This window comes from Schistocerca americana, chromosome 5 (assembly GCF_021461395.2).
Source record: "Schistocerca americana isolate TAMUIC-IGC-003095 chromosome 5, iqSchAmer2.1, whole genome shotgun sequence".
NCBI lineage: Eukaryota > Metazoa > Arthropoda > Insecta > Orthoptera > Acrididae > Schistocerca > Schistocerca americana.
Genome location: NC_060123.1, coordinates 472496281 through 472508982, shown reverse-complemented (window position 1 = coordinate 472508982; position 12702 = coordinate 472496281). Strand labels below are relative to the sequence as shown.

Sequence of the window (12702 nt, the reverse complement as noted above, 5' to 3'; positions counted from 1 at the left end):
GGAGGGTGTCATCAGTCTTTTAACTGGTTTGATGTGGCCCACCATTAATTCCTCTCCTGTGCTAACCTCTTCACCTCAGAGTGGCACTTGCAACCTACGTCCTGGCTGTATTCCAAAATCTTTGTCTTCCTCTACAGTTTTTGCCCTCTACAGCTCCCTCTAGTACCATGGAAGTCATTCCCTGATGTCTTAAGAGATGTCCTATCATCCTATCCCTTCTCCTTATCAGTGTTTTCCACATATTCCTTTCGTCTCCGATTCTGCGTAAAACCTCCTCACTCCTTGCCTTACCAGTCCACCTAATTTTCAACATTTGTCTGTATCACCACATCTCAAATGCTCCGATTCTCTTCTGTTCCGGTTTTCCTGCAGTCCATGTTTCACTACCATAGAATGCTGTACTCCAGGCTTCTCAGAAATCTCTTCCTCAAATTAAGGCCTATGTCTGATACTAGTAGACCTCTTGGCCAGGAATTCCATTTTTGCCATTGCTAGTCTGCTTTTGCTGTCCTCTTGCTCTGTCCATCATTGGTTATTTTACTGCCTAGGTATCAGAATTCCTTAACTTCATCTACTTCATGACCATCAATCCTGATCTTAAATTGCTCGCTGTTCTCGTTTCTGCTACTTCTCATTACTTTCGTCTTTCTTCGATTTACTCTCAGTCTACATTCTGTACTCATTAGACTGTTCATTCCATTCGGCAGATCATGTAATTCTCCTTCACTTTCGCTCAGGACAGCAATGTCATCAATAAATCGTATCATTGATATCCTTTCACCTTGAGTTTTAATTCCATTCCTGAAACTTTCTTTTATTTCCATCATTGCTTCCTCGATGTACAGATTGAACAGTAGGGGCAAAAGGCTACACATCCTTGTCTTAAACCCTTTTTAATCTGAGCACTTTGTTCTTGATTGTCCACTCTTATTATTCCCTCTTGGCTCTTGTACATATTGTACATTACCCATCTCTCCCTATAGCTTACCCATATTTTTCTCAGAATTTCGAACATCTTTGACCATTTTACACTGTTGACTGCTTTTTCCAGGTCGACAAATCCTATGAATGTGTCTTTATTTTTCTTTCGTCTTGCTTCCATTATCAACCACAATGTCAGAATTGCCTCTCTCGTCCCTTTACCTTTTCTAAAGCCAAACTGATCATCATCTAGCACATCCTCATTTTTCTTTTCCATTCTTTTGTATATTATTCTTGTCAGCAACTTGGATGCATGAGTTGTTAAGCTGATTTTACGATAATTCACACACTTGTCACCTCTTGCAGTCTTCAGAATCGTGTAGATATTTTTCCGAAAGTCAGATGGTATGTCGCTGGGCTCATACATTCTACACAACAATGTGAATAGTCATTTTGTTGCAACTTCCCCGAATGATTTTAGAAATTTTGATGGAATGTTATCTATCCCTCCTGCCTTATTTGATCTTAAGTCATCCAAAGCTCTTTTTGTGGTGTCACCGCCAGACACCACACTTGCTAGGTGGTAGCCTTTAAATCGGCCGCGGTCCATTAGTATACGTCGGACCCGCGTGTCGCCACTGTCAGTGATAGCAGACCGAGCGCCACCACACGGCAGGTCTAGAGAGACGTACTAGCACTCGCCCCAGTTGTACAGCCGACTTTGCAAGGAACGGTTCACTGACAAATACGCTCTCATTAGCCGAGACGATAGTTAGCATAGCCTTCAGCTACCTTTGCTACAACCTAGCAAGGAACCGTATTCAATTGATATTGAGATTCTATTAATGTATCATCAAGAGCGATGTTCTACAAATGTGGATTAAAGTTAAGTATTCCAGAAGCTACGTAATTTTCTTTATAGCATTCATTACGTATCCTGTTTCAGGCCTCACGCCAGCCTGCGTGAGTTTAAGCGCGTGCCTTTCGGCTTCCTCTCATTGTGTCTAGGCTGTCTTGTCTAGACACAACACTTTTAAAGTCTGATTCTAATACTTGATCCCCCAATCTCTTCTAAATCGACTCCTGTTTCTTCTTCTATCACATCAGACAAATCTTTCCCTGCATAGAGGCTTTCAGTGTCTTCTTTCCACCTATCCACTCTCTCCTCTACATTTATAGCATTGGAACTCCCATTGCCACTCTAGCTTTTAATGCCACCGAAGACTGTTTTGACATTCCTATATGCTGAGTCTGTCCTTCCGACAATCATTTCTGTTTCGATTTCTTCACATTTTTCAGGCAGCCATTTCGTCTTAGCTTCCCTGCACTTCCTATTTATGTCATTCCTCAGTGACTTGTATTTCTGTACTCCTGAGTCTCCCAGAACATTTTTGCACTTCCTGTTCTCATTGATCAGCTGGAGTACTACTTCTGTTATCCATGGTTTCTTCGCAGTTACCTTCTTTGTACCTATGTTTTTCTTCCCAACTTCTGTGATGACCCTTTTTTGGTGATGTCCATCCCTCTTCAACTGTACTGCCTAGTGAGCTATTCCTTATTGCTCTATCAATAGCCTTAGTGAACTTCAAGCGTATCTCATCATTCCTTAGTATTTCCATATCCCATTTCTTTGTGTATTTATTCTTTCTGACTAATTTATTGAATTTCAACCTACTCTTCATCACTACTATATTGTGATCTGAATCTATGTCTGCACCTTGGTACGTCTTAGAATCCAGTATCTATTTCAGAATCTCTGTCTGACCATGGTGTAATCTAACTGAAATCTTCCCGTATCATGTGGTCTTTTTGAAGTATACCTCCTCCTCTTGTGACTCTTGAACAGAGTATTCCCTATTACTAGCTGAAATTTGTTGTTGTTGTTGTGGTCTTCAGTCCTGAGACTGGTTTGATGCAGCTCTCCATGCTACTCTATCCTGTGCAAGCTTCTTCATCTCCCAGTACATACTGCAACCTACATCCTTCTGAATCTGCTTAGTGTATTCATCTCTTGGTCTCCCTCTACGATTTTTACCCTCCACTCTGCCCTCCAATACTAAATTGGTGATCCCTTGATGCCTCAGAACATGTCCTACCAACCGATCCCTTCTTCTAGTCAAGTTGTGCCACAAACTCCTCTTCTCCCCAATTCTATTCAATACCTCCTCATTAGTTATGTGATCTACCCATCTAATCTTCAGCATTCTTCTGTAGCACCACATTTTGAAAGCTTCTATTCTCTTCTTGTCCAAACTATTTATCGTCCATGTTTCACTTCCGTACATGGCTACACTCCATACAATTACTTTCAGAAACGACTTCCTGACACTTAAATCTATACTCGATGTTAACAAATTTCTCTTCTTCAGAAACGCTTTCCTTGCCATTGCCAGTCTACATTTTATATCCTCTCTACTTCGACCATCATCAGTTATTTTGCTCCCCAAACAGCAAAACTCCTTTACTACTTTAAGTGTCTCATTTCCTAATCTAATTCCCTCAGCATCACCCGACTTAATTCGACTACATTCCATTATCCTCGTTTTGCTTTTATTGATGTTCATCTTATATCCTCCTTTCAAGACACTGTCCATTCCGTTCAACTGCTCTTCCAAGTCCTTTGCTGTCTCTGACAGAATTACAATGTCATCGGCGAATCTCAAAGTTTTTATTTCTTCTCCATGGATTTTAATAACTACTCCGAATTTTTCTTTTGTTTCTTTTACTGCTTGCTCAATATACAGATTGAACAACATCGGGGAGGGGCTACAACCCTGTCTCACTCCCTTCCCAACCAGTGCTTCCCTTTCATGTCCCTCGACTCTTATAACTGCCATCTGGTTTCTGTACAAATTGTAAATAGCCTTTCGCTCCCTGTATTTTACACCTGCCGCCTTCAGAATTTGAAAGAGAGTATTCCAGTCAACATTGTCAAAATTTGTTACAGAACTCAATTAGTCTTTCTCCTTTGTCATTCATTGTCCCAAGCCCATATTCTCCTGTAACCTTTTTTCCTACTCCTTCCCCTACAACTGCATTCCAGTCCCCCATGACTATTAGATTTTCATCTCCCTTTACATACTGTATCAACCCTTCAATATCCTCATATTTTCTCTCTCTCTTCATCTTCAGTTTTTAACGTCAGCAAGTATATCTGAACTATCATTGTCGGTGTTCATTTGCCTGAACTGTTCACAACAACACACTGTCTGCCCTACTTTCCTATTCATAACAAATCCTACTACTCCTGTTATACCATTTTCTGCTGCTGTTGATATTATCCTATACTCATCTGACCAAAAATCCTTGTCTTCTTTCCATTTCATTTCACTTACCCCTCCTATATGTACATTGAGTCTTTGCATTTCCCTTTTCAGATTTTCTTGTTTCCCTCACACATTCAAGCTTCCGACATTCTGCACCCTGACTCTTCGAACACTATCCTTTTGTTGATTATTCAACCTTTTTCTCATGGTCACTTCCCCATCAGCAGTCCTCTCCTGGAGATCAGAATTGGGGACTATTCCAGAATCTTTTGCCAATATAGAGATGATAATGACACTTTTTCAATTACAGGCCCCCATGTCCTGTGGATACAAATTACATGTCTTTAATGCAGTTGTTTCTGTTGCCTTCTGCATCCTCATACTGTTGATCATTGCTGATTCTTTCGCCTTTAGGGACTGTTTCCCACCCTTAGGACAAGAGTGTGCCTCAGCCTCTGTCCGTTGCTCCGCTCTCTTTGACAAGGCCGTTGGCAGAATGAGGATGACTTCTTATGCCGGAAGTCTTTGGACGCCAATGCTGATTATTAATCAAAATTTAGGCAGTGGTGGGATTCGAACCCAGGACGTTTTGATTACAGGGCATCATATGAGCATTTATGGCCATGAACTGCCCACTTCAATAGTAAATTCAAATGGGGTAACGGAAATTTTCTTCAAATCTGCAAATCTTGAGAGTGTTGCATATTCAGTAGGCCTGGCATGGCAAAGCATCAAAAGCATCGGTCCAACCACTGTTAGGAATTGCTGGAAGAAGCGTTCCATTGAAGAAAATGCAAAAGATGAATGGTGTAGTGACAGATTTCAACAGCAATGATATCCAGTCTGCATGTGATGTTCTGCAGATCTTTAAGACTTGAACCACAACGAAGAACCAATTTCAGAAACCACAGATGACAAGGAAATTTTTTATGGTGTTTGAAATGAAAGGAATGAAGCAGTCGAGGGTGAGGGTGATGAAGATGAAAGTATACATGATCTTCCCAGTACACGTGAAGTACTGGATAACATAAGTAAAGTGATTACATGGTGTAGTGCTTTGAGAATTTCCACATAAATTCCAGAACCACTCGGCCATCTCGAAGACACAATATTTTAAATATAAGTGAGAGAGAGCCTATTTACTGCGCATCACCTTTCTGTGTGTGCAGGTTTGAAGTTTATCGTGAGATGATATAGGTGTGGCTGTCGAACGGCACCAGCAAGTGTTTGCCGGTCGCGCCATGGAAGCCGTAGTGAAAGAACAAGGAGTGTTTATGCATTCTGTGCTGTTTTGTAACTTTGACGATTGTAATGGGAAAAAAGAACAGTTGAGATAGTGTTAATTAATGCTTGTTTTGGACTTTGAAAGGACAAGACGTGTATTCAGATTCATATTGAAAAAGAACATGGTTATGAAGCCAACCCTACCTTATTTGTAAATCTACTTTGTTTCTATGCTTTGGAGATGTGGAAACAGATTTGTAAAAGTCTGATGTTCAAATATACGTCAGTAAGTGAAGGAAAAGAAACTGCGTACATCTGCTTATTTTATAAGAAGAAAGAGTCTTGAGAAATTCCTGGTCCTAGCAAATATACTTCGGAGAAGAAGAGAAAAGGAGGTTGCAGCAGCAAGCTAACCAGCATGGAAAGTCAGTTGACAATCTCAAGTAAGTCGTATCGTTAAAGAAGTGGGTGTTTACACACATACTTCACCACTTAAAGTCGTTCAAAGCGTTAGAATGGATGGAGCGACAAAGTGAACAGAGTGACAAAGCGAATCAAACCAAATTGAGTAGCTGTACCTGATGAGTATAAAACAATAAGCACTAAGGAAACTGCATTAAATGACCTACCAAAGAAAGCTAACAGACTATTGAAAACAGCAGAATAATGACATACTGTAGCTTGTAGGCAGTGATGCAAATTTTCATACTGTACTTGACAGTGTACTTTATACACCGTACTGAAACTCTTGTTATTGTTTGGTCAATGTTTGAATGAAGTTTGTCTAGTTGCTGTACTCTACTTGGCAAGTTTCTGAAATGTTTTACTTCTAATGTTCTTTACAATTAAATACAGTATAGTACCAAGTGTGCAATATTGCATTACATGTTCTTCTCAACTTACCATGTGTAGTTTGTCATTACAAGCCTCACTCTCGATATACCATGTTGACGCTATAATGTGTGAGTAAAGCGTGTCACCCAACAACTGAGTTATACTGACTACTACTGTACGGGTATGTGAAAGGATCTAAGTGATTACGCCATTAGCACTGGAATCAGTCAACTGAGAATTATGTAGAAAAGCCCATCCGGTGTGATTCAATAAGAAATAACCAGACACATTTAGTTTTATGAATTACACATGCCAAACAAATCTACTGAACAAAACATAAAGAAGCAGAATTCACCCACAAAGGAGGCCACTTACAAACTTTCATCCGCGAGCATTTTTCATACTCTTGGTACCATTATCGATTCTCCTTCACTCCTGTCTCAGTGTTAAATAATTTCTCCTTAGATCTGTGAACACAGATACCTAAGACAGACACTAAGCGGAGAATTTTATGTTACGTTTGTGTGACTGCACAAATAGTTGCCACAAGATGGCACGTGAAAGCTCAACCTGTGAGCATATGTTACAGTCTACCTAATCTTGTGATCAGAAATCTGGTTTTCGGATCAGTCCACAAACAATGAATATACAGTCTGTAATAAATAAGCTTATGTTTGATGTGTGAAAGAACAGTTAGTGTCTTAGTGCTTTTATGAGCCTTGGAAACTGACAGTTACTGTGAGTTTCTTAAACCTCAATGAAGTTTTAAAATTCATAAAATTATTCTTCACTTTAAAATCAATCAAGTTCAAATTGAAATGACAACTGAATACTATCTCTAGTCCATTTAAAACCCTTTGTGTATGTAATAGTTGTGTGTGAGGAGGAATGACAGAAGCTGAAGCACTTTTCAAGCTGCTTATACGAGGGTCATTCAATAATTAGAAAGACAAATCGGTATCGAGAAAAAAGCATTTATTTTACAAAACAATACTTTTCCTACTTTTCAACATAATCCCCTTTAACATTTATGCACTTGTTACAACAGGCTACAAAATAACTCTCTATCTTGATGTTTGAACCAATTTCCCACAAACTTTTTCACGACCTTGTCGTCCTGGAACCTCTTCCCACGTAATGCCTCTTTCAGTGCACCAAACAAATGGAAATCACTAGGTGCTAAATCAGGACTGTAACGGGAATGGTCTTGCTCGAGAATCACACCTCTCCTCTGAGATCCACAACATGTCTCTCTCTCTCTCTCTCTCTCTCTCTCATGGCTGGCTTCACGCTGTTTAAAAGCAAATCGAGTGGTATTGGCTGTTCATTGTACGCTGCTCTTCGAGATAAGTCACAAAAAAACTGGACCTTCAGCATCCCAAAACACCATCAACATGACTTTTCCTGCTGATGATTGGGTCTTTAATTTTTTCTTGATAGCAGAGTTGGTGTGCTTCCACTCCATGCATTGTCTTTTAGATTCTGGCTCATAAAAGTAAACCCAAGTTTCATCACAAGTTAAAATTTTGTTGAGGAAGTGCTCACTTTCTATTTCATAACATTCCTTTAGCTCTGTGCACACTCTCAACCTTGTTTCCTTGGGTAGCTGTGTCAACTCCTTTGGGACTCATCTTACACATGTTTTGCATTACTTGAGCTTGTTACAGATAATGTTATGAACTGTACTACTACTACTACTACTACTACTACTACTAGTTTCCACAGTCACATGGCGGTCAGCACGAATAATGTCATCAATTTGACTTTCAAGTGAGGGAGTTGAAACTGCAACTGGTCGGCCAGAACGGTGTTCATCAGTCACTACTGAGTCACGACCATTTTTGAACTGCTCTACCCACTTGTAAAAATTTGCACAATTCATACAACCTTCACCATAATCTTTAGACATTCTACAGTATATATCCACTGGTTTCTCGCCTGCATCAAGTAAAAAATGAATAATAGAATGTTGTTCAACTAATGTGGAAGTTTCAAGCAGACTCACCAACTTGAAATGTACTTTTGAGGTTATAAACAAAACAACGTTGATATATCAGCTGATCAGGGCTCATCCCAGTGATGTCAACTTAAAGCCATAAAAGTACCAAACTTGCCCTACTAACAGAATTTTTCCCAGACCAATTCGTCTCCTTATTAATCAATGACCCTCATATTTTTGTCAGAAATAATTTCATTTAGTGATGCACTCCCTTTCACTGCATCTGTAAGCCAAATTAACACTCATAACTCCAAACATGAAAATTATATTAGACTAAGTGTAAACAACGTTTTGAAACTACTGATCTCAACCCACCATTAAAACTTCAGAATGTGTTATATAAAGATATCTATCTCACAAGCCAAAAAGTCTATCTACTGGGGGATGAGCATTCAACTGTCCTCAAAGCTTCAATGGTTTGGTCAATACATGCAAAATTGTTCTATTTTAATGTCCAAAGTAGTTGTGTCACTAACACACAATCCAGATTTTTGGGAATTAAATGTTTTCAATTGCATCTTTTAAAACATTCAATGCTCAAGTATAATTTCACGACAGAATAAAGGTACAGATAAAGCAACAAACCCAACAAAAAATGAAACTTATCTTTAAATGAACAGGAACAGAATATAACCAGAATATAACTTACTTATTCTCTGTGTGGTACAGCAGGATTAGCTTCAGATGATTATTAATATAAACTCCCTCACGTGTGCTACCACCAAGCCGGTAGCCATGCTCGTACTGCACTTCTCCAGTCTCAGGATTTCTTTTCTTTGTGGCACATGGGAGATTATCTACCAGCCTGTTGATACATTTTTTTAAGGAAACAACATTTCACTATAAAACACAGCCCAATATAAAAATATTTAAGAATGTTATTAAAACATAAAACTCTATTCTACAATTCCTGAGCATACATTCTCTCAATGTTAAAATTCCAGTGCATACTGACTACACCTACATCATTACCTTTACAGAATGACATAACACTTATCCATCCGACAAATCAGCTGTTATTATTTTACAATTGTGAAACTTTAATACAGCAATAACAGTCACCATTTACTTATAAAAATTAGTGAAGGGAGGTACTGTGATACCGAAAAGAATAATCTTATTAAATGAGAAACTACACAGTACTAACAGGTGGACAAAATATTCATGCTGTATTCGGTTGATAGCCTTTTGTGAAGCTTCAGCATCCCAGTTCATTGGTCCATGAGAAGGATGACACAGCAATCGACATTTAATGTTTTCAGCCATCCGAACTTCATATGGTGTGTTGACTATTCGATCGCCTCTTAACACTTCACCTGAAAAACAGATAAAAGAAGTCCATTAACCCCAAGTTTAAACAATGAAAACTAACTTCATTAATGTACCTTAATATACAATTCATCCACAACTGAATGTTTATCAATGACTGCAACTGATTATGCAATACACAGGAACAACTTTCGTTTACTGCTTCAATTACTTTTTAAATAAAAAGTCTTATGTTTTCTGGTCAAGACATCACCAGATGGATTTCATTCACAATTCCTTAATACATGTCATGTTATAACATTTACTGTTAATAAACCACTGTACTACCAACAAATACCATCTGGAGAAGAGAATGCATGATTATGAACAATTATTACAACAGGAACACACTGTTCATATAAATGGTAAATGTTGACCACCCACCAATATGAGTGCACTCACTGGATGACTTACTTCTTTCTTGCAATTTACAGCAGTATGTATACAAATAAACAACACTCCATAATGGAAAAGTAATCAAATTGCTTCACCATACAAGACGAAATTTGCTTGTGTTATAAAAACAAAATCTATCTGGATGTAATCCATGTAGACTGCCCTAATACCTCCATAATCCACTTGTAACACACAACTGGTATGCACATTTCAGTAGTCCAGAGAAATACAGATCACAGGAAACACGGCTTCGCATAACTGGCTTTTCTAAGTAACATCAAAGCATGTATTACCTCGTAAGTAACAACAAAATAATGCCAAGGGCAAGAAAATAAGAAGTGTGATTTATTGGCACTGTAATGTTAAAAATATTTCCAATTTGTCGTAAGACCACTATTGACAGCATGTGAGCATCTGACAAACCTAACAATAGAGGGAAAATGTGATTTAGTACTGTAAGTTCTTCCAAAAGTAATTCTAGGCATTTATTATTCATGAATTATCAATCAAGAAAAATTATCAATGAGACACGTTGCCGCAAGGTGTAGCATTTCCTTGGAAAATTTTACTCAAATGTTAACTTACAGGTATTGTCAAATGTAACAAAATGTTTATGGCACAAATTACTTGAATATGAAATACACCACTAACCAAACGTCCAACACAAAATACATCAAGTATTTTCTTCTGATGATACTGGTGGTTAAGTAGGCCTACAGAGGAACCAAAGGATGGGGCATGGGAGAGGGGTGTATTGTCAACCCAAATACAAATAAATTAAAGAAGGCACTCTGAAAATATAACAACAATAATAATAAAACAATTTTAAAAATTTAAAAATAATAAACAATAAAAAATTAAAAAAATGTTTTCTGTGGTAGTTTACTTTACTTCACAAATATCAAACAATAAATCAAATTGGGTTTCTGCTTATCAGGCATCATCTGATCCACGCAGAAGCAAAACCTCGCTTGAAGGGGAGCTTTCAGCAGGCAGCAGTTCCTACATACAGTAAAAAATATATATCAATAAATAAATTAAACCGATTTCATTCCTGTTGTGCCTCCCTAGCCATGAGTTCTCTATGATTTTCCTACTCAGCCCTTTATTAGTCCACTCCAACTGCCATGCAAATTAAAGGAAGACAAAAAATTGATTGCACCTAACAGCAAAAGTTTGGAAATACGGAAGCGTCCGATCCCACCCGTCTGCTTTGACCCATGACGTCACAAATTTGGTGGAAACAAAAACAAACACACACACTTTCCACAAGAAGCCTAATGACACTAACGGGACAAGCACGGGAAATGGGGTGTTTTGGGTGGGGGCAAACTAAATATAAACAAATTTAGACGCCTTGCGTAGCTACAACGTGTAAGTGAAGACAGCCATGCATGAATACCCACCCACCTCCCCAGGGGTCGTAACCCCTGCAACCCATAGAAGATAAAGATGCTTCAGTAGCTGATTAGTGTTTTTTGTCTTTTTTTTAAAAAAAATCTCACGGGATAGAACGAACAGGTCAGAAAGATAAATATAATAAACTAAAACATAAATTCGAGGAAACAGATAATCAAAATAAGTAATAAGTGTTTTTAAATTTTAAAAAAATCTCACGAGATAGAACGAACAGATCAGAAAAGTAAATAAAATAAGATAAAACAGAACTGGAGACAGCCACACTCAAACCAAACTCCGCACCGTCATGACGTCACACACTACAACACCCTTACGTCACGGGTCAAAGCCGACGCGTTGGATCGGACGCTTCTGTCGACCCAAAAGTTTTTAACAGAGCACATAAAGACCTAAGAAGAAGTGGAGTACAATGGCCGAGGGGTTGCAGAAGGAACAGGCAATTCCACAAGGTCGGCTACAGTTGTGTCTAGAGTTCCATTTCCCTGATAAACTATCTTTTTAATAACTGTTTTACATTTAACTTTCGCAAAAGGAGGCAAAGTGGAGCATGTGTGTCCACAGCATTCTCATGTTGAAATGTAAAATCCAATTTGGAAAGACAGACCCACAAAATTATCATTCAGGAAAGACTGTGGCCACGTGAGACTCATGATGAATCATCATGCAACCTATGTATGAAGTTATTGGATCAGCCACAGCAGCTAAGGTTTGTAATGTGATGGAAAAATTTAATTATTTATTTAATAATAATTAAAGAAAGTTGGTATACTACATTCTCACACACAGTGGCACTTTTGGCACTACAAAAGCAGTCAATTTTGACATAAAATTGGGTTCAGCACTGCATGCGCTCATTTACAGGCCCACTACTGTAGACAAGAGCTAAATGTAACCCCGAAGTCCCATACATTCATTACTAGGACCCAGATTTTAATGACTGAAAAAAAAAAAAAAAATAGCAAAATATGCAAGCATCTATAACCTAAAATTTGTACAAATATAACGTTACAAATAAAATATGACAATGTAAGTTTATTTAAAAACATTCTTGTTGAATTTTTTATATCTCATATAATACAAAATTTACTTGTGAACTAATTGTTAGTATAGTACTTACTTTTTGCAGTGTTTGAAACTGCAATTTATTTTTGAAATATCTGCATGTGTCTCAAAAAACACGAAGTACAGTGAAAACAATAACACCTATCCACACAATAAGACCACCTTTTTACTGCTGCACATCACCTGTTTGAAAATATTTCAAAATCGTTACGACATTGTGCCCATCTTTACTTTCTGCAAAGTTGCACTGGATCACATTGCGCATTTCCAAAT

At 38.1% G+C, this 12702-nt stretch overlaps 1 protein-coding gene across 1 annotated transcript in view; it reads right to left on the bottom strand.

Moving 5' to 3' along the window:
* The window catches only part of LOC124615546 (transmembrane 9 superfamily member 4), a 57514-nt gene that overhangs the window by 37597 nt on the left and 7215 nt on the right, over positions 1-12702 (bottom strand). The window contains exons 3-4 of the mRNA XM_047143519.1: positions 9392-9560; positions 8894-9049 (exon numbers count right to left, since the gene is read on the bottom strand). Of these exons, the coding sequence (XP_046999475.1) occupies positions 8894-9049; positions 9392-9560 (325 nt within the window). The remainder of the gene's footprint in view (positions 1-8893; positions 9050-9391; positions 9561-12702) is intronic.